Raw genomic sequence first — 22,874 nt, forward strand, 5'->3', positions numbered from 1 at the left:
TGACTTTATATTTGTATTAGATATCTGACGAATTTACGACTATACATATGGCAAGAAGTGATAGACAGTGTTTTGGTACTCCACGAATTTTCAGATATCGCTCTTTAGGAAATCAGTTACTTATACATTTTGATTACCGGTACAATGAAATTTCAAGATCCGTGTGAATACCATAAGGAACTCCGTGTTTATATCATATATTTAACTAACTTACAACGATACGTATGACGAGTAGTGATATTGAGTATCGTGATATGTCATCAATTTTCAGATATCATGCTTAAGGAAGTCAGCTACATATACCTTTTGATGGCAGGTAAACTGAAATTTCAAGTTTTTCGCAAATATCTTAAGGAACTCTGAGTTCGTATTAGATATCTGACTAATTTACAATTATCAAAGTAACCAAGAGTGATATAAGATATCTTGACATGCCATAAATTTCCAGATATCACGCTTAAAGAAGTCAGATACTTATACCTTTTGATTCCTGGTATCCTGAAATTTCAAGTTTTTCAAAATATCTTAAAGAACTCTGTATTTGTATTAGATATCTGACTAATTTACAACTATCTACGTGAAGAAGTATGATATTAGGTATCTTGATATGCCAACAATTTTCGGATATCATACTTAACGAAGTAAGCTACTTGTACCTTTTGATTCCAGCCAACCTGAAATTTCAAGTTTTTCATAAATATCTTAAAGAACTCCTTGTTTGTATTAGATATCTGACTAATTTACAATTATCGAAGTGAAGAAGAGTGATATTAGGTATCTTGACATGCCATAAGTTTCCAGATATCACCCTTAAGGAAGTCAGTTACTTATACTTTTTGATTCCAGGTAACCTGAAATTTCAAGTTTTTCATAAATATCTTAAAGAACTCCTTGTTTGCATTAGATATCTCACTAATTTACAACTATCCATGTGAAGTGGAGTGGTATTAGGTATCTTGATATGCCAGCAATTTTCAGATATCACCCTTAAGGAAGTCAGCTACTTATACCTTTTGATTGCAAGTCACATGAAATTTCAATTTTTCTACCAATATTTTAAGGAACTCCTTCTTTGTATTAGATATCTGACTAATTTACAATTATCAAAGTGAAGAAGAGTGATATTACGTATCTTGATATGCCATAAGTTTCCAGATATCACCCTTAAGGAAGTCAGCTACTTATACCTTTTGATTCCAGGTAACCTGAAATTTCAAGTTTTTCATAAATATCTTAAAGAACTCTGTGTTTGTATTAGATATCTGACTAGTTAACAACCATCCATGTGAAGTGGAGTGGTACTAGGTATTTTGACATGCCATAAATTTCCAGATATCACGCTTAAAGAAGTCAGCTACTTATACCTTTTGATTCCTGGTATCCTGAAATTTCAAGTTTTTCAAAATATCTTAAAGAACTCTATATTTGTATTAGATATCTGACTAATTTACAACTATCTACGTGAAGAAGTATGATATTAGGTATCTTGATATGCCAACAATTTTTGGATATCATACTTAACGAAGTAAGCTACTTATACCTTTTGATTCCAGGTAACCTGAAATTTCAAGTTTTTCATGAATATCTAAAGTACTTTGAGTTTGTATTAGATATCTGACTAATTTACAACTATCCATGTGAAGTGGAATGGTATTAGGTATCTTGATATGCCAGCAATTTTCAGATATCACCCTTAAGGAAGTCAGCTACTGATACCTTTTGATTGCAAATAACATGAAATTTCAAGTTTTCTACCAATATTTTAAGGAACTCCTTGTTTGTATTAGATATCTGACTAATTTACAATTATCAAAGTGAAGAAGAGTGATATTAGGTATCTTGATATGCCATAAGTTTCCAGATATCACCCTTAAGGAAGTCAGCTACTTATACCTTTTGATTCCAGGTAACCTGAAATTTCAAGTTTTTCATAAATATCTTAAAGAACTCTGTGTTTGTATTAGATATCTGACTAGTTAAAAACTATCCATGTGAAGTGGAGTGGTACTAGGTATCTTGATATGCCATCAATTTTCAGATATCACCCTTAAGGAAGTCAGCTACTTATACCTTTTGATTGCAGGTAACCTGAAAATTAAAGTTTTTAGAAAATAGTTTAAGGAATTCCGTCTTTGTTTTAAATATCTGGTTAATTTACCAATGCACATATGACAAAATCTGATATTAGGTATCTTGATATGCCATCAATTTTCGGATATCATACTTAACGAAGACAGCTACTTATACCTTTTGATTCCAGGTAACCTGAAATTTCAAGTTTTTCATAAATATCTTAAAGAACTCTGTGTTTGTATTAGATATCTGACTAGTTAACAACTATCCATGTGAAGTGGAGTGGTACTAGGTATATTGACATGCCATCAATTTTTAGATATCATGCTTAAGGAGGTCAGCTACTTATACCTTTTGATTCCTGGTAACCTGAAATTCCAAGTTTTTCATAAATATCTTAGAGAACTCCTTGTTTGTATTAGATATCTGACTAATTTACATCTCTCGATGTGAAGCGGAATGGTATTAGGTATCTTTATATGCCATCAATTTTCAGATATCACTCTTAAGGAAGTCAGCTACTTATACCTTTTGATTCCAGGTAACCTGAAATTTCAAATTTTTCATAAATATCTTAAAGAACTCCTTGTTTGTATTAGATATCTGACTAATTTACAATTATCAAAGTGAAGAAGAGTGATATTAGGTATCTTGATATGCCATAGCTTTCCAGATATCACACTTAAGGAAGTCAGCTACTTATACCTTTTCATTCCAGGTAACCTGAAATTTCAAAGTTTTTATAAATATCTTAAAGAACTCCTTGTTTGTATTAGATATCTGACTAGTTTACAACTATGAATGTGAAGTGGAGTGGTATTAGGTATCTTGATATACAATTAATTTTCAGATATCACCCTTAAGGAAGTCAGCTACTTATACTTTTTGATTCTAAGTAACCTGAAGTTTTCTGTAAATATCTTGAGGAACTCTGCATTTGTATTAGATATCTGACTAACTTACAACCATCCACGTGAAGAGGAGTGATATTAGGTATCTTGATACCTATTATCATACCTCTTCACGTGGATAGTAGTTTACTAGTCAGATATCTAACAGAAACATAGAGTTCCTTAAGCTATATACAAAACACTTAAAATTTCAGGATGTCTGGAATAAAAATGTGTAAGTAGCTGACTTCGTGGAACGTGATATCTGAAAATTGATTGCATATCAAGACACTTCATATAAAGCCCTGTAATATCGGGAAATATAAATTAGTCAGATATCTATTATATCTATCTGAAAATTGATGGTATATCAAGATACCTAATATCACTCCACTTCACATGGATAGTTGTAAATTAGTCAGATATCTAATACAAACAAGGAGTTCTTTAAAATATTTATGAAAAACTTGAATTTCAGGTTACCTGGAATCAAAAGGCATAAGTAGCTGACTTCCTTAAGGGTGATATCTGAAAATTGATGGCATATCAAGATACCTAATACCACTTCACTTCACATGGATAGTTGTAAACTAGTTAGATATCTAATCCAAACAAGGAGTTCTTTAAGATATTTATGAAAAACTTGAAATTTCAGGATACCAGGAATCAAAAGGTATAAGTAGCTGACTTCCTGAAGGGTGATATCCGAAAATTGTTGGCATATCAAGATACCTAATATCATACTTCTTGAAGTAGATAGTTGTAAATTGGTCAGATATTTAGTACAAACACAGAGTTCCTTGAGATATTTATGAAAAACTTGAAATTTCAGCTTACCAAGAATCAAAGGGTATACGTAGCTGATTTCCTTAAGCGTGATATCTGGAAACTTATGGCATATCAAGATACCTAATATCACCCTTCTTCACTTTGATAATAGTAAATTAGTCAGATATCTAATACAAACAAGGAGTTCCTCAAAATATTGGTAGAAAACTTGAAATTTCATGTTACCTGGAATCAAAATGTATAAGTAGCTGACTTCCTTAAGCGTGATATTTGAAAATTGATGACAAATCAAGATACCTAATACCACTCCACTTCACATGGATAGTTGTAAATTAGTAAGATATCTAATACAAACACAGAGTTCTTTAAGATATTTATGAAAAACTTGAAATTTCAGGTTACCTGGAATCAAAAGGTATAAGTAGCTGACTTCCTTAAGGGTGATATCTGGAAACTTATGGCATATCAAGATATCTAATATCACTCTTCTTCACTTTAATAATTGTAAATTAGTCAGATATCTAATACAAACAAGAAGTTCCTTAAAATATTGGTAGAAAACTTGAAATTTCATGTTATTTGCAATCAAAAGGTATAAGTAGCTGACTTCCTTAAGGGTGATATCTGAAAATTGATGGCATATCAAGATACGTAATACCACTCCACTTCACATGGATAGGTGTAAATTAGTCAGATATTTAATGCAAACAAAGAGTTCTTTAAGATATTTATGAAAAACTTGAAATTTCAGGTTACCTGGAATCAAAAGGTATAAGTAGTTGTCTTCGTTAGGTATGATATCCCAAAATTGATGGCATATCAAGATACCTAATATCAGATTTTGTCATATGTGCATTGGTAAATAAACCAGACATTTAAAACAAAGACGGAGTTCCTTAAAATATTTTCTAAAAACTTTAATTTTCAGGTTACCTGCAATCAAAAGGTATAAGTAGCTGACTTCCTTGAGAGTGATATCTGAAAAATGATGGCATATCAATATACCTAATACCATTCCACGTCACATGGATAGTTGTAAATTAGTCAGATATATAATACAAACTCAAAGTTCTTTAAGATATTTATGAAAAACTTGAAATTTCAGGATACCAGGAATCAAAAGGTATAAGTAGCTGACTTCTTTAAACGTGGTATCTGGAAATTTATGGCATGTCAAAATACCTAGTACCACTCCACTTCACATGGATGGTTGTTAACTAGTCAGATATCTAATACAAACACAGAGTTCTTTAAGATATTTATGAAAAACTTGAAATTTCAGGTTACCTGGAATCAAAAGGTATAAGTAGCTGACTTCCTTAAGGGTGATATCTGGAAACTTATGGCATATCAAGATACCTAATATCACTTTTCTTCACTTCGATAATTGTAAATTAGTCAGATATCTAATACAAACAAGGAGTTCTTTAAGATATTTATGAAAAACTTGAAATTTCAGGTTGGCTGGAATCAAAAGGTACAAGTAGCTTACTTCGTTAAGTATGATATCCAAAAATTGTTGGCATATCAAGATACCTAATATCATACTTCTTCACGTAGATAGTTGTAAATTAGTCAGATATCTAATACAAATACAGAGTTCTTTAAGATATTTTGAAAAAACTTGAAATTTCAGGATACCAGGAATCAAAAGGTATAAGTAGCTGACTTCTTTAAGCGTGATATCTGGAAATTTATGGCATGTCAAGATATCTAATATCACTCTTGGTCACTTTGATAATTGTAAATTAGTCAGATATCTAATACGAACTCAGAGTTCCTTAAGATATTTGCGAAAAACTTGAAATTTCAGTTTACCTGCCATCAAAAGGTATATGTAGCTGACTTCCTTAAGCATGATATCTGAAAATTGATGACATATCACGATACTCAATATCACTACTCGTCATACGTATCGTTGTAAGTTAGTTAAATATATGATATAAACACGGAGTTCCTTATGGTATTCAAACGGATCTTGAAATTTCATTGTACCGGTAATCAAAATGTATAAGTAACTGATTTCCTAAAGAGCGATATCTGAAAATTCGTGGAGTACCAAAACACCATCTATCACTTCTTGCCATATGTATAGTCGTAAATTCGTCAGATATCTAATACAAATATAAAGTCAAACATAAAGTTTCTTACGGTATTCACACTTATGTTGAAATTTCAGAGTAACTCGAATCAAATTGTAAAAGTAGCAGATATCTCAAAATGGATGGTATATCAAATGATCGAAGGTCTGAATTCAATCCGTATCACTTTTAAAGTAAACACTCAGTTGAAAAAGTTTATTCGTATTTTGCATTGCAACGTTATGTAATTGGGGATAATTGAGCATGAAATTTCATACGACTCCTCGTCCTCTTTAGAAAAAAAATCTGATAGATAATAATTTTCAAACTCATTAACCTTTATCTGGTAGCGAGCTATCAGTAATTATAACTTTTATATTTTGTAGTAGCTGGCTACGAGTTGCTAACTTTTCTTACTTTTAGTAGCTGGCTACTAGTAACTGGCTACTAGTAGCTAACTTTTCCTGGTTCAAGTAGCTGGCTATTAGTAGCCAACTTTTCTCTTTTTAAGTAGCCAGTTACTAGTAGCTGGTTACTAGTAGCCAACTTTACCGATCTTACAATGTACCAACTGACTCATCAAAGTTTTTCATAGTATTTCAGTTTGAGCTGATTGATCTGTACTGTATATGAATGATAGAACATACAATATACGGTACTTGTGATGTGGAGAGAGAGAGAGAGAGAGAGAGAGAGAGAGAGAGAGAGAGAGAGAGAGAGAGAGAGAGAGAGATATGGAAGGACAAAACTTCACGATCAATGATGATGAACAACGGAGCTAATATTGATCGATTGATTGATTGATCGATTGATTGATTGATTGATTACATGTATGTACGACGACGAGTTGATGTGGAATTTTATTTCTTAAAAAAAGCCAGCTGTGTCTTGTTTTGCTCTATAACACAGTATTGTTATTGGAACAGGAAATCAACATCCATCTGGATTCAGCATACAATATGAAAAGGTGAAAATAACTAACAGTGACCAATCTCATAACTTCTATAAAGGTGAAAATAACGAACAGTGATCAATCTCATAACTTCTATAAGGAATATGTCATTATAAGAACTTTCCCGTACATTTCATAAAATGAAATATAAAGTCATATTTGAATGTATTGAAGAAGAAAAAACAAGTAAGCATGAGATGGGAATAACAAAACCACATAGACAAGGAGAATGGCATTCTTCAAAAGAGAATTTCCAATCGAAGATAAATTATCTCACTCAATCGGTCTTTTCACACTGAAAAAAATTGTTCATCCCAAGATTTTATTATTTTGAAATGGTTAGTTCATCTAACGTTAGTTTGTCTTTTCTAAACAAATTTAAAAAAAACAACTTAAGAGTCTTCAGTTTACAATTGATCTTTTCAAATATTTAAATACCAGGCACTCATAATGCAAATCGTCTACCGTGTCAAGCGTGTGTTCAGACAGAACCAGCCACCCGTGGAGTATGCATTGCACTTAAAGGTTTCCACCATGAGCGGAGTGATACTGTAATGTCGAGTGTGTGTCGGGATAAATATAATTCGGGACATTTTACACATACAGATAGTGTGAGTTTTCAAAGACAGCTGGAATATCTAGTCTAAATGTCGCTTATTCATCGTATAGGATTAATCCTGTGTGTGTGTTACGGATTGTTAACATCTCAAAGTTTGGGTACGTATTTAACAGTTTAAAGAAAAGTTGTGAATGTACCAGTCGAGGTTTTCCATTTACCAATAAAAGTGATTTAGTGACAAAATTTACATTCATTGCAAAGAATTTAATAGAAGGAGCAGAAACGTATTGAATTATTGGTATTAATCTTTTATCATCCCGGAAGTAAAAATATGCAAATCTACTTCCTGCTGAAAAGTAATCGACCAGTCATGAATAATTTGTGAGAAAAGTAAAGTAAAGTAAATTATATTTAAAGTCGGCACTATATACATTCAACAAATCAAACACAAGCTCTGTAAAGCTTTTTAACCGACTATTTAACAAAAGAACACAAAACATTTCATGCAAAAATATACAGATACGAAAGCATAAGATGCAGAGGAAGAAAGAAAATACTACAAGCAACAGTATATGTATATAAAAATCATCATTAAAAGATAAAGAAGATAAAATTGTCTTTTGATTTCACTTTGTTAATTCGTGAATTGATTTATTCAAAGGTATTAGAGAAAAATATGCATTTCCCTTCTGTAAACACCCTTCCCGTTTTAATTGGGGTGTATTTCTTAAATACATATGTATGTGTACCGATCACAGGAGCAACGACGTCTACCGCTGACAATGCAGGAACATCTACAGACACTTACAGCACAACGGAACACAGTGACGTCACCACGACAGGTAAGGCAAAGTCTGTTTAAAGCTAACATGGATTAATAAATATAGTAGAATTCTATGTGTGCACCATATTTCTCTGCTAATCCGCCATATTAGTTGGATGTTCTATCGGAGTTCGCATGGTATATAAGGGGGCGAGTTTTGTTTCGTTTTACTTCACATCCGTGTTTTCGATTTACCTGTGCGGGTAACTTCAACAGGTAACACGTCTTCGATGATAATTTATTAGACATCAAGTAGAAAAATAATCACGTTTTAGAACAAGATGCAGTGCTCAAAATTGCAATAAACATATCATACAGTTGTAAATCATTCTAAAAGCTTTGGATAAATAAATATAGAATGCCTTTTTTACGTACATTTGCAATAAATATGTCAAAACTATACAAAAACGCGGAGAAATATTTTATCTATTATCTATTGATAAAATGAAATAAGCAAAGGGTATAAAATCTATACCATTCACACTTCAAGCAAAATGCAAATACATAAATACTACTGTACTTATAAAACATGACATGTATGCTCGCCATGAAAACGCATCGAACGCGGACGACTGTTTACCTGGGTCTACTCGTAATATCTGTAAAGGACCGCAGATGTACGTGTACACTTGTCGAAAATACTCTACAACTGTAAGTAGTAGTAGAACTCCCTTTATTAGCATAATCCATGAAACAAAATGATAATTAAACTCTATTTGTATTCCAACAGTAAACAACATTGTTCATTGTACAGACTGCGACACACTTAGCCCGTGCCGACCAGCGATCTTCAATCAGGGGGAGTATCACAGTATAATATTTACCCTGTATTGTGCATGAATCCGTATACCGTATGATTTACTGGTCAGAGTATTGCAGATTTATAAATCAGGAAATCATTTAGGTACATGAATTGTTTGTGCACGTATAATTTGCATATACAACACTGTACGAGTGTATGGGATGAGAGAGAGAGAGAGAGAGAGAGAGAGAGAGAGAGAGAGAGGGGGTCAAACGAGAATCTTGTGAGCATCTTGTAATAATCATGTTCTTATCCACACAAATGATATCGTTAATTCAATAAAATAGAACAGTAACTCAATATTGCTCTCATTAATTGATAGTACTGATTTATTTGATTCATTTAAAGCACACAATAATTAAAAATTAAACATACCATTAAATAATGTTATTTTCAATCGCTTTATTTTACGCTAATTTGGCGCTCAATAGATCTTATATATCTATGCCATTTTGCGTTATTACATTCTGCGTCGAACTCGACGCAAATTGTACTAATGTAAAATGTAACAATTGAGTTTATCATGTTATGCGTCGTTATCAGGCTCATCCAGTGTAGAATTAAGGGGTGGGACAAGGAGGTCTGCCCCCCCCCCCCCCTTTATTAATGATATCCATTATTTGTTATTTTGTAATGCATATAAAAGATATATTGTCGTACCTAGAAAATATAATATTCGTTATAATTTACAATTGTGATAATATACAATATATGTTTAGGTTCATGTAAGTACATAATCGGGCATAAAGTGCAAAACATATTTTGAAAATAGGATTTATTTGTAATGCATAAGTAGGATTTGCAAAAGGCAAGGGTATAAACATTTTCTTTTCTTAATAGTAGTATCAATATCTATATAATCACGAAAGAAACATTACATAATTCATATCCGGATTCATATACGTGTACCGATTTAGATATCAATAAAACCAAAGCTGCGTAGTTTGGGGGGATGGGGTTTCTAATGCGTCAGATGAAATTAAAAGAAGGAACCCCACATTTGCATTCAAACTAGGTGTACATGTACTTCAAAATGAATTCATTTCTGTTCTGACTGAAAGCATGTTTCTAAAATTTCGGGAACGAATCTTGCATACAAAATAATTAATAGGGGAACACATAAATTCGAGCTTCTTTGGAATTTGATGAAATGTATAGATGCACCTTTTTTCAACACGAATTGAACTTAATTGTGTAAATGTTGTATCAGGCACGTATACGGGGGTTGGGGTGGGAAAGGAGGCTGGTCTGCTCTCCCCACTTTTTTGACAATTTACTTTTCTCCGTTATTCTAACATACAAAGTCAGTATTTTCTACATACACAGTTGAAACTAATATTTTTTTTAAACATTTGTAATGAATACAATTATAAGCATCAACTCCTATATTTCCAATATATTGTCAATCACAAATTTTAAAATAGCTGGAAATTTTTAATTCTTGTAGACTTACATTTATAAATTTCAGTGATCAATTTTCTTTTCTTCTGTGAAATGATTTATTGTACATCAGAGTAGAACTCTCTCTCTCTCTCTCTCTCTCTCTCTCTCTCTCTCTCTCTCGTTCAATCAATGAATATGGACATGCACAGACCGTAAATAATTATGTGGTTTCCAAAGAGACAATAAAAACTATATTTTCGTTTATATATTTCCTTTTATATATGTCTTTGTGTAATCAACTGTTTAATATGGATTGCAAATGTAATACCCGTATTTTCACACAGATGTATATTTTCGATCATTATTCCCTTATTTATTTATCCAAGTTTGTATATGATCATCGATAAATTTTTAATTGTGCAATATATCCAACCAGATGCTCAGTGTATATATATGTGCATAATTAGATTTCCGATTTCTATAAACTGCAAAACCGCTGACCAGGCAAGCATTCAATACAGGAAAAATTTTCGATTCTGATATCTCCCCTGATTGAAGACACCCTGTTTGGCGGTGAAGTGGTTTTTTTATTTGGGGGGGGGGGGGGGTATGCCATGTGCATTACATGTTATGCATATGGCATGCACCTGTATTTTGCAAGAATTGATATAAATGATATATTTTATGCTCTTTGCTTATTCCATTCTATCAATATGTAATTGGCAAATGATTTCTCCGCAATTTTACATGTGAACATTACTAATCCTTTTAAAGTTATATGTATATTTTTAAGCGTTTTTTTAACTTGCATTTTAAGCTCTAGTATTATTTACTAAGTAAGTTTTATGCTCTTATGTTTCCTGACCTTAGGCAGCCGGTGCCCCCCCCCCCCCCCCTAAAATTGTCAAATTTAAGGTATATCTTGGTGTCTTATTTAGAAAAATGTACTAAACGATAAAAGAAGTAATAAAAATTTCTTCCACTTCCGGAGAAATAAATGACAAAATCTTTTGATTTCTTGAATTACTTAATTGGGAGAACTTAATTTTTTCCAAAAATCCTTAAAATTTGCGTCATTTTACTAAATTTACTTTATTTAAAATGATAGAAAATAGTACAAATGACTTAAATAGGAGACATATTTCAAGCCCTATAAAATCTGTAAAATCCGGGGACTTCGCCCCCTGCCCCCCTCCCACCAGGGCTTCGCCCTGGACCCACAGCCTCATAAAGTGGCGCCCCCCTTAAGTGCAATTCCTGGATCCGCCCCTGGCTTCCTTCACTCCTCGCGCTTCTCAGCTTCCCGCAGTATGGTGTTCCAATCGAGGCCATTTCACTCTTCTCATTGCTTTCTCTGTCCTTTACTCTCACCCCCTGTACTGTTCCCTGCAAGATAGTATTTGACAGCTAGTCCAGATAATTGTGTGACGTGCCTAGACCACGTCAGTTTGCGTCTTTTCACTGAGGTCAGGAGGTCTTCACAAGGCCTTAATTCTGGTTTTCACTGAGGCCAGGAGGTCTTCAAAAGGTCCTAATTCTGGTTTTCACTGAGGCCAGGAGGTCTTCACAATGACCTAATTCTGGTTTTCACTGAGGCCAGGAGGTCTTCACAAGGACCTAATTCTGGTTTTCACTGAGTCCAGGAGGTCTTCACAAGGTCCTAATTCTGGTTTTCACTGAGGCCAGGAGGTCTTCACAAGGACCTAATTCTGGTTTTCACTGAGGCCAGGAGGTCTTCACAAGGTCCTAATTCTGGTTTTCACTGAGGCCAGGAGGTCTTCACAAGGCCCTAATTCTGGTTTTCACTGAGGCCAGGAGGTCTTCACAAGGACCTAATTCTGGTTTTCACTGAGGTCAGGAGGTCTTCACAAGGCCCTAATTCTGGTTTCACTGAGGCCAGGAGGTCTTCACAAGGACCTAATTCTGGTTTTCACTGAGGCCAGGAGGTCTTCACAAGGCCCTAATTCTGGTTTTCACTGAGGCCAGGAGGTCTTCACAAGGATCTAATTCTGGTTTTCACTGAGGCCAGGAGGTCTTCACAAGGATCTAATTCTGGTTTTCACTACCAGGTCCTATTGGCTATGTGATCTCTACACGAGATACCACGACGGAAACATCCCATCTCTATTGTCCGCGTCCTTCTTTCAATGTCTACAGTTATGGTCCACGTTTCACTTGCATATATAGATATGGAAATGGTCAGGAAAAACATCACTCTGATCATGGAGGTGATGGCGATGATCTTTTCGTACCAAACAACTTTTAGTTTGGTCACTGCCGCTGTGGTTTGAGTTACCCTGGAGACTACTTCAGTCTTGGATCCCTCATCCGATACTATAGCTCTAAGATATTTAAAGCTACGGACGGTCTCCAGTTTCTTGTCTACAGTAATACCTAATCCGATAATATGGTTCTCAGATCTCCAGTTTCTTGTCTACAGAAATACCAGTCCCTAATCCGATAATATGGTTCTCAGATCTCCAGTTTCTTGTCTACAGTAATACCTAATCCGATAACATGGTTCTCAGATCTCCAGTTTCTTGTCTACAGTAATACCTACTCCGATAACATGGTTCTCAGATCTCCAGTTTCTTGTCTACAGTAGTACCAGTACCTAATCCGATAATATGGTTCTCAGATCTCCAGTTTCTTGTCTGTAGCATTGCCATTCCGTGTTTTATTTGTCAGCAACTGGGTCTTCTCTGCACTCATCTGCATGTCATATGCCGTGGGGGCGTTTCTAGGATAATTAATTAAGTTGTCCTGCAGCTAGACCGTCAATGTCATAGGAAAACATAAGTTGGTAATTGTCCTGCCTCTTATTCTGACTTTTCCTTCGTGGTATTCAAGCGCATCAGCCTTTATTCTCTCTTTGTTCTGTCTCTTATTCTGACTTTTCTTTCATGGTATTCAATTTAAGCGCATCAGCCTTTATTCTCTCCGAGATGTTGAACTCGACCATCTACTTCCTTTCGATGACGATGGAATTCTCACCACGCTGACGTCACGCGGTCACTGAGAATGTAAAAGGGATACAGTCGTTTGTCTTAAATTTAAGAGGATCACACAAGATGCACAAAGCATATGAAATATTTGATTAAAAGCAGTCATAGATAAACTAAGCGAAGGAATACCTGATCACACCCACAGTGTCACCCACATTGTGTGTGCGAGCGTGTGTGTCTTTGTGGGCGTGTCGTTTGCTAAACACCTTTTTTCTATCTTTAACACTGCCAATGTTTTGTAATATTTCATGATTGATGTTCCTGTAAGTTAAGATAAAATACTTTATATTGTATAGATGTAATTTGTAATAATGTTATTATCAGTGAATGACGTGCTGTGCTACAGTTGTATGATATAAAGTGTAATTGTTTTGTTTAAGTGAATGACGTGCTGTGCTACAGTTGTATGATATAAAGTGTAATTGTTTTGTTTAAGTGAATGACGTGATGTGCTACAGTTGCTCGGACACGGTGCGCGGGGCGGAATGTCAGAAAAACACAAGGGCGATGGCCGAAGAAGCGGGAAATGTTAAACCCCAGCAGACACAGGAAGGAAGGAGTAACAATGTCTATGCGAAAAGCTGTAAAGGCTACCAAAATTTCACATACTGCATGATAGAAACCATTGAAAATAGAGGCAAGTGTCGTTTTCTATGGAAAGTTAACGGGGTCCAAATTCTATCCCTGTAACTGTGTAACTCCGCAATGCGCCATTCGTTCAATGTAAATGTAGAGATGTTAAATGAATGGTGCATAGTTACAAATACAGTTAAATGGATAGAATGTGGACCCTGTTGGCTTACCATCACTTAGAAAATGCGGTAACGTTTCACCGATTTCATCATCCCTCGGCTTATAAATGACATAATTGTCAGTGTAGGACGCATGCATTATCCTGGAGAGCAAATAACTATGAATATCCTGTATTCATATTGTGATTTAAACGATGGTATTTTCAAATAATGAATCTTATTTTCATTTAGGCGAGATGCATTCCTACCGCCGAGATTGTTCGGACGGGGTGTCGTTCTCCTACGATGCCGCCAAGCTGCGGGCCGTCCGCCCAGACAATCAGACGACATGTGCCTACAACGGCCAAGGTTACGTCATCTGTGTACGCCTGTGTCAAAGGAACTTCTGTAACGGACCATTCCCTTTCTCGTCAGCGAATACAGAAAGACAGTGGTCTTGTCTGATAGTTTTACTTGTCATTTCGTTTTATGTGATGTTTGGAGAATGACATCCTGCAAGGACCACTCGCCTGTACATGTATTTATAACAGTAAAAACTGGCTCTCAAATCCCTGAAGTACGGAATAAAGTTTCGAATTTGTGTTATTTATTTTTGTATTTACCAATAACTTGTTAACTTGTTATACATCAGAACAATAAAATATACGATTATATTTCTGCTTTTTACATTTCTAATGTTTTTGACTTTGATGTCTTTACAATTTGTAATGACAGCCATATCCTCGTGAACGCGTGTCAGTTGTGAATAAATGCACGAGTAATTCGTTATAGATATATAGTTCTTCTAATTGAACAGCTAAAACGAAAATGAAAGTAGAATGTAAATATGAGAATTTCTAATGCACTTCATGCAGTATGCTGATGTGAGGCGTGACAGTTCATCGTGCTCAATACCACGTGTATTTACAAAAATGAAACATTTATTAAATGTCCTCCTAGCCTACAATTACATGTAATTGTTAATAGTTTTGTGTACGTTTGACTGCGAAAATCAAGGAATTAAATAGACGTTCGTTCAGTCTCTCCCTCCTTTCCTCCCTCCCTCCTTACCTACCTACCTATTTACCTACTTGCTCACCAAAGATAAATCATGAACGCTCAAAAGCTTATTTGTAATAGGGTCCTTTGATGCACGAGTGTTTTCGCTGGTACAGGTACCTATGTACAGGTAGTCAAGGAGTGCGTTGGATTTTCTAGATATGGAAACTGGAGTTTTTCTTTATGTTGCATCATAACATTTTGAAATTGATATATATAAATGATAGAAACATACAAAAAGTTACTAATTCTCATATAATGATTGAAAATATTAAAAAAAAAAATTGTTAAAATATTTGAAATGTAAAATAAATATGATGCAACTAATTTAGTCTTGGTAATTCCCAAAACTCGCTAGAAACAACAGTATTTTGATATTTCCACCAATCTACGATGTACCGGTTAGAGAAGATCTGATTTTAATCAGATTGATATTTCCACTAGGAAACACTGGGGATCCTCAAGTTTACGCGGGAGACTTTGCTTTATAAAATTAACATATGTGTGTAGCGCCTTTTATAAAGAAAAATACATGTGAGTCATGCAACAATATGTCAAAATGTGAACAAACAGTTATCTCCGGGAATTTAATTCAAGCGTCTTTGAAAGATAATTCGCTAGTAAAATTAAAATCAATTTCAGTTCTAAATTTAAAATACCAGACCACCTCCGTAAGCAATAAGCAGTCGCACACGAGATCACAATGTTTGCTTAGGTAAAGGGCTACCTTTGGAATACATTGCTTTTCAATTATCATTTGCTGGCTTGATGAATTTGTTTTTAAAGCCGTCTGATAACCAGAAACCCCCGCACGCGCTATACAGACGTTTCCGATCAAAACTATCATAATTATATTAGCGTCAAAATAATACAAGCCACGTGCACTTTCCGCCGCTGCACAGGCGAACCACTGATAGGAGAATGCAGTGACCGTTCTGTGAAATTGGACAATTTTACACCTTTTTTCCAGTATATATATGTGCCGTAAAATTGTAAAAGTGGTGCGGATAATTGCCCTCATTCTTCTCTGATAGGAAGCCTCAAGACTGTGGAATTTTCTCCAATGTGAAATTTGTTGAAAATTTTGAGCGATGGAATTGACGTTTAAAGGTTTGAATTTGATCTGTTTCGTAATTTGGAATTTTGTGGTATGTTTTTCCGCGAAAAGTGTGAATGATATCCGTGTGTCTAAAGGAAAAACCAGGTGGTTGGCAGATGAGCTTGTGAGTATTAGTTAACCAATATTACGAAAATAATTTAAAACTTATAAAAAAAAAAAAAAGAATATGTAATTTATTTGAAACCAATATTGTAAAAGATAAATCATATTTGATTATTTGATAAGCGTAACTGATAATTAAAACTTTATAATCAATGTTTTTTCTTTGTACATGTTTTAATCAGTAAAAGAAGATCTTTATGACCAAAAAAAAAAAAAATTGCATCTTTCAAGTAAATATTATCACCAATTACGATACAGCAATGAGTTAGTGAAGCAATTGTCCTCCTGTTAGGTAAATTGGAGGTATATATGTTTGTACATGTACGAAAAAAAGTCTGCATTTCCAGTCAAGCTACAAAACCTGCGCTTTCCCCTCTCTTCAGAGAAAGTGGCTAAGCTTTGAAATCGACCTTACTACTTGCCTCTACATCTTTAACAATGCAGATAAGAGAAAGATCAAAGGGGGCCTTCCTCAGACAGAATGTTTAAAAACATCGCCGCGTCTCTGCTAATGTTAGAAATTCCGTTTTACGCAAAAGCAATCTTGCACTAATTAAGTTTGTTTCTTCTAGTCTGTAAACCGTGCTGTAATTTATATTTTAATTCAAGGCAATGCAAAAACAATACAGATATTGGAATGAAATGATTTCAACGTGAAAGGATTTTCATAAAGGGGAGGAGGATTTCGATATCTGTAAAATGAGACCAGGAGAATTTCTCTTATCAGTTTTCAGAATCGCAAATACTATCTTTCTCACTTCTGAGACAAACTGCAGGCGGATTCGGTTGCCATTCCGAGGCCGTCATAGCAGGTGCCCGATCTGAGAAATACATATATTTCTATTGGGGTTTTTGTGTGTTTGAAGCATACTGATTGAAGTAATCATAAAAATTTTAAAAGATGTGAAAAAAAAAATCAGATTCTGCTAATTAAAAGGGTCAGAACGTGTTTCGGATGATTTTTATCTTTAACCATCTGCGGGTTTACATTCCATCTGACATAGACAGGTTGTAAAAAAAAAAATGTGGCTTATTATATTCAGGACATCGACCTAGCTGTAAGTCACCTTATCTAGTATATTACAAATACTAGTATTCAGCCCACTGGACGAATAGGACGTGCCCAAAATCAGGTGGTCCCGAAAATTTGGCAATCTAAATGTTCGTGTTTGTGGTCATTTTAGTGATAGATAGATAGATAGATAAGTAGATAGATAGATAAGTAGATAGATAGATAAGTAGATAGATAGATAGATGTCGTATTAATTTACGAAGTATGCTGCCGTAAAGCGTTACAGTTCATAACCCTCATGTATTTTTGAAAAATGAAATTTACAATTACTTTAATTACATTCTTTTCTTTCTATCGCGATTTCCAGCATTTCAAATAGATGTATTATATTGCCAATATTCATATCAGCATTGTTCATATCTGCTACTAATTTATGAGGAAATGGCTATCATTACAATTTGTAAAGCTATCAAAGACAAAAACATTGAAAATGTAAATACAATCAATTTCATCTCAGAAACTTAATTTTGAGGTAAAGAAAACAAAATACTGCACATGTCCAAGTACAAGCCAAATTCTGGTTTCCTTTGGAGTTAAATGACTGGAATTTACGTCTTTTCCTATAAAACCCCTCGCTTCTACCCAGACAGGTGTAAATCAAAAATAAATTCGTTGCGTATAACACCGGTCTGCTTTTTCTCAGCTCAGATAATGTATATATCCGTCATTAGCAAGAACACTTACAAAGATAAATAGGCGGTTAGCTGATAGATATAAAACGGAGTCGACAGGCAATAGCCTCCTAAAGATCCACACGCATGTACCTATCGAGAGAGAAAGACATATAATATCTCCAGCATATTCGTTTGGTGTTCTCTGATTTTTATATTTTAAAAGTGAAATCTGAGGCTTGCTTCAGCAGATTGAGAAATATGATCGTTATAGGTTGAATACCTTTCCACATCGCGCTTCCGTGACATTAGAAAGTGAGATCTGTGGCCTGGTGATGGCTTGCTTTTCCTTATAACAGTAAATTGAGAAACTTATAGATTTATATATCGTATGTATGAACACTACTCCCCTTGTATCACAAAGTTGATGTCGGGGAAAATCTATATTTTCCAGTGTTTACATTTCTAATGTTTTTGCTTTCAATGTCTTTACCAATTAAAACGATAGAACTATATTTCCTCATGAATGTGAACAATGTGAGTATGAATCTTGATACATATAGTACGGCTATTTCAACGGTTGTGAATATTCCGACAAAAATGGGGAAAAAAGATGCAAATATAAATTTCATTTTTGAAAAAAAAATTATCAATTAAGGTATAAACTGCAACGCTTCATGCCAGCATGCTCTTGATGAAGTGCGCTTCATGAAATATGCTGGCATTAAGTGTCGCAGTTTATGACCTCATGTACATGTATTTTCAAATGATAAAATTTATTTTTAAATGTCTATGTTCTTATTCAGTCGTCTATGACTTTCATTTGAATTTTCCTCTTCGTAGAATTACGATGACGATGATTACAATGACGACAAACCTCAGAACCTTGCACTGAGTGATGACGTCGATGAATGCGGCCCCGTTCCAGATATTGTTCTGACCGGGTTCTGCAAGAAGAGGGTTTGTTCCAGCCATGACGACTGCCGGAAGAAAAATCACCGCTGTTGTTTCAATGGATGTGTTAAAACGTGCAGGAGACAACCCAACCCCCCTCCCTGTAAGTATTCAGTGCAATCTAATTACACTGTAAAACCAAATGTTAGATCCGCTCACATACTCGCTACACAAACATCTAACAACATCCCAATTTTATAAGTTCTGCAAAAAATGGAACCCTGTTGAATTATTGCATACAGGAACCCCCCCCCCCCCCCCGTTTTATTTTTACCACAAATATGTCTGGCCGAATTAAAAACGAGGGCGATGCCGTCAGCAAGTGTAGAAAGGCGAAAATAACACGGAGCAAAAATAACACAGGGCTAAAATAACACAGGGCTAAAATAACACAGGACAAAAATAACACAGGGCTAAAATAACACAGGGCTAAAATAACATAGGGCAAAAATAACACGGGGCGAAAATAACAAGGGGCAAAAATAACATGGGGCGAAAATAACACAGGGCTAAAATAACATAGGGCGAAAATAACACAGGGCTAAAATAACACAGGGCTAAAATCACACAGGGCAAAAATAACACGGAGCGAAAATAACAAGGGGCAAAAATAACACAGGGCTAAAATAACATAGGGCGAAAATAACGCTGGGCTAAGATATTGTACTTTATTTATGTAAATGGAATATACTCAATACGCTGATATTTAATTTGATATTTTGTAATAAAGTTCTATATTCTTAATATTCTTAATTTTTATCGTTGATCAAGTCATTCGATTTCGCTTCTATTTCTTATTATTCTTCCCTTCAATATATATTTCATTTTTATATTTTTACTCTGAACAGCACATTAGATTGATTTTTTGATAATTGTATAAAGCACTTTATAAATATTGTATTATGATAATAAATTAAACCTCAACAAAACTTTTAATTATCACCCGTATCTCGTATTCTATATACAGTTATTGACTGGATTAGAGAACCCAGAAGCAGAGTGGTTTCCGGTAAGAGATTAATTATTACATGACGTATATATCTATAAGTGTTTATTAGTGTTCAATGTGATTTTAGTTGAATTTACAGTATATAGGAATGATGTCACATGACTTGTTCACAAAAAGAACCATAAATCAATTGATAAACCTGTAATAGCTTACTGACTGCAATGCACGCTGTGAAGGTTTTATAAATTTCAGGTGTTTCCTGGTTAATTAACGGTCCCTCAAACAACAACGAACGTGAGTATGCGTAATCTAACGATGTAAACAGGTGCTTATTGATGATTGCATACTTTGACTTCAGGAATTCGATGAGAAAATATGTTGCTATTATATCATTCGTGTTAATCAATGCCTTGTTGCGAACTTTAGCAGTACAACGCAATTTATAACAAGAATTCAAAAAACAAAAAAAAATTCTTTCCAAGTAAGCTGACGTAATTAAATCACGCGCGTTGTGGTAATCAGATTTTATGCTGACGTAATTAATGTTGTGGTAATCAGATTTTATGCTGACGTAATTAATGTTGTGGTATCAGATTTTATTGTTTGAAATTCAATTACGAGCAGAGTAACGCCTGGAATTTTACTTCTATTTTTATTTCATTTCCTTCGGTCCTCCACATGTGCATCCATAACGAAAATATCTGCAATAAATATGATAGCAAGACAATATAGATTGTAGATGTCCCAATAATTTACCCCATTCTGAAAGTGATCTCGCTTTTCTCATGTTTCAAGTCCAAACATGCACGACATCTCGATTTGGGAAAAACGAAGATCCATTGCTTTGCCCCCATGGATATACATGTCACGTGATGATCAAGGGCAACAGAAAGAAAAGAATCCAAAACAGGGGATACTGCGTTCCGGAAAAGGATAATGGTAGATAACTAAAACCCAAGCGTGTCACGGTTATGAATACGTCAAGTTATTTTGTCTTCTATCAATGCCAAAAAGCAGCGAACACATCTCGTATTTATATAATATTGCTGTTTTTGTTATTGCAGCAGTTGTGCTTGACCAACATAAGCAAAGCAAGAAATCTTCACTCAAAGGAGAATGTTTACTTGATAAATACATTTTAGCGGAGGGCGCTTTCATGTTGTTTGATGGTAAAAAATGGTAAGAAGTAAGATTTTATTTAAACCTGTAAGCGCAGCATTCCTTATTTATCATACGAAATATTTATACCCATAACACGACCATAATACAGCGTTATTTACCTTTCAGCTTTTGCAAACAAGGGTTTCTGGAATGCTTGGGAACGAAAGGATGAATAAAATGTGTTTGGTGAAGGTGAATATTTTTGTATACAAATAAACAAATATACCAAAAAACTAGACGTTTTTACTTTATCAGCCTTCTTCCACCACCCCCCCCCCCCTTTTTTTTTGGTCGAACTGAAAGTTATGTAAGTTTTTTCCATAATATGTATACAAATAACAACCTACTCCACGAAAGCCAAAAATCATCCTGTTCTATGGGATTCTCTTTTCCCCGTTTGTTGTTGTTTTGTTTTGTTCCGGTGTCGTGAAACCGCCGCATTAAACCACAGTCCGGAGATGTCGGCGGTCTTTCTGTGTGTGTGATAAAACAGAGTTGTTAATATTAGACGTGTGTGTATGTGTGTCTGTCTGTGTGTGTGTGTATGTGTGTCTGTTTGTGTGTGTGTGTGATAAAACAGAGTTGTTAATATTAGACTTTGATTTAGATAGTTCATTGGTTCTAATTTAAGTAGTTCTTAGTACTGGAGTAGTAAAGCTCTGGGAGATCACAGATGTACCTGACAGTCTTCCTCTGACCTTCAAATCCTGCTCAAACAATATTGCATAGTTTGAAGGTTTTTTTTTTTTTTGTTTTTTTTTTTTTTGTTACCTGTAATATCAGGACTTGCTGAGAATGTACAGTGTCTTCTCAAACAATCAGGTTATGCAATATCAGACGTTGTGATTAATATTGATTGCAGAGCACACTGGTACTTAAAGATATTGACAAGATATGAGAAAAAGTATTTTGCAAAAAATGTAGATGTCTGCATTCATTTCATTATGCAAGATATATCGAAGTTAGCTAGAGTTCATATCGCATGAAAACAGACTCAATAAAATTGATATTACGTAACGAGTCTGAGAACAATATCAAATTTATGGACTGATAAAATACCAGTGATACACCCCATCTACAACAATGCATATGATGCATTTAAAATCGTCTGGTCTACGTGTGTAATATTGAATGAAGAATGCACGATCAATATTCATACTTCTCCAATGAACACTTGAAGATAACGAACAGTGTTCAATCTCATAAAAATACAGAATTAGGAGTTGGGCAAACACTGGATATACCAGAGGTGGGATCAGGTGACTAGGAGGAGTAAGCATCCTTTGTTCTCCTGTCACATCCGCCGTGAGCCCTGTATCTTGATCAGGTAAACATAGAAAGTGTCGCGTCATCAGAAAGGAACGGAAGACGAGTATAATACACATCTAGTGTTCCCAGTGTGATGCAGTTCCATTAAAACTCCGACATTCTCCGACAAGAATTACACTGAAACTGTACTAGTCTCCTCAGAGATAGAGAATACATGTCCGTTTATAGGACCAGGGGTTGATTTTAAACATAAAGAGAACAAGATGTGTTTGTGAAACACAAATGCCCCCGATAATGGCCAATTCCGAAGATGGCCAAGGTCATAAGGACAAATATCTTGGTACTAGTAGAAAGATCTTGTCACAAGAAATGCTCAAGTACAATATGAAAACTCTAATATTTACCATTTAGAAGTTATGACCAATGTCAGTTTTTTAAGAAGTTGGTCAAATGTCAAGGTCAAAAGGTCTAGTACCAACGGAAAGGTCT

General features: G+C 34.7%; 2 protein-coding genes across 3 annotated transcripts; both read left to right on the forward strand.

Annotated features, from left to right (window-relative positions):
* The first annotated feature begins 7,243 nt into the window (after window positions 1-7,243).
* On the forward strand, window positions 7,244-14,762 carry LOC125664426 (uncharacterized). The gene is made up of 4 exons (XM_048897194.2): window positions 7,244-7,502; window positions 8,103-8,186; window positions 13,794-13,994; window positions 14,341-14,762. The coding sequence occupies exons 1-4, from the start codon at window positions 7,433-7,435 to the stop codon at window positions 14,595-14,597; spliced, it is 612 nt and encodes a 203-aa protein (XP_048753151.1). The 5' UTR covers window positions 7,244-7,432; the 3' UTR covers window positions 14,598-14,762.
* A 270-nt stretch (window positions 14,763-15,032) lies between these two features.
* Window positions 15,033-21,294, forward strand: LOC125664424 (WAP four-disulfide core domain protein 1-like). Of its 2 annotated transcripts, none has more exons than XM_048897190.2 (7): window positions 15,033-16,370; window positions 18,896-19,109; window positions 19,974-20,015; window positions 20,208-20,249; window positions 20,751-20,894; window positions 21,020-21,134; window positions 21,243-21,294. In XM_048897190.2, the coding sequence occupies exons 1-7, from the start codon at window positions 16,239-16,241 to the stop codon at window positions 21,286-21,288; spliced, it is 735 nt and encodes a 244-aa protein (XP_048753147.1). In that variant the 5' UTR covers window positions 15,033-16,238; the 3' UTR covers window positions 21,289-21,294. The 2 variants fall into 2 exon arrangements, with proteins under 2 accessions (XP_048753147.1, XP_048753148.1); XM_048897191.2 differs by having other exon boundaries at window positions 15,618-16,370; window positions 21,023-21,134.
* Window positions 21,295-22,874: the final 1,580 nt, after the last annotated feature.

The sequence above is a fragment of the Ostrea edulis genome, chromosome 1 (genome assembly GCF_947568905.1).
Source record: "Ostrea edulis chromosome 1, xbOstEdul1.1, whole genome shotgun sequence".
Lineage (NCBI taxonomy): Eukaryota > Metazoa > Mollusca > Bivalvia > Ostreida > Ostreidae > Ostrea > Ostrea edulis.

What these genes read in the sequence shown, in the direction of transcription:
- LOC125664424 (XM_048897190.2), top strand. Translation starts at nt 16,239, where the DNA reads ATGGAATTGACGTTTAAAGGTTTGAATTTGATCTGTTTCGTAATTTGG. An exon ending in CAGAAGCAGAGTGGTTTCCG is followed by an intron (nt 20,016 to 20,207) that starts GTAAGAGATTAA and finishes TATAAATTTCAG; the next exon opens with GTGTTTCCTGGTTAATTAAC. An exon ending in CGTTCCGGAAAAGGATAATG is followed by an intron (nt 20,895 to 21,019) that starts GTAGATAACTAA and finishes TTGTTATTGCAG; the next exon opens with CAGTTGTGCTTGACCAACAT.
- LOC125664426 (XM_048897194.2), top strand. Translation starts at nt 7,433, where the DNA reads ATGTCGCTTATTCATCGTATAGGATTAATCCTGTGTGTGTGTTACGGA. An exon ending in GTTAACATCTCAAAGTTTGG is followed by an intron (nt 7,503 to 8,102) that starts GTACGTATTTAA and finishes TACCGATCACAG; the next exon opens with GAGCAACGACGTCTACCGCT. An exon ending in CAGTGACGTCACCACGACAG is followed by an intron (nt 8,187 to 13,793) that starts GTAAGGCAAAGT and finishes GTTTTGTTTAAG; the next exon opens with TGAATGACGTGATGTGCTAC.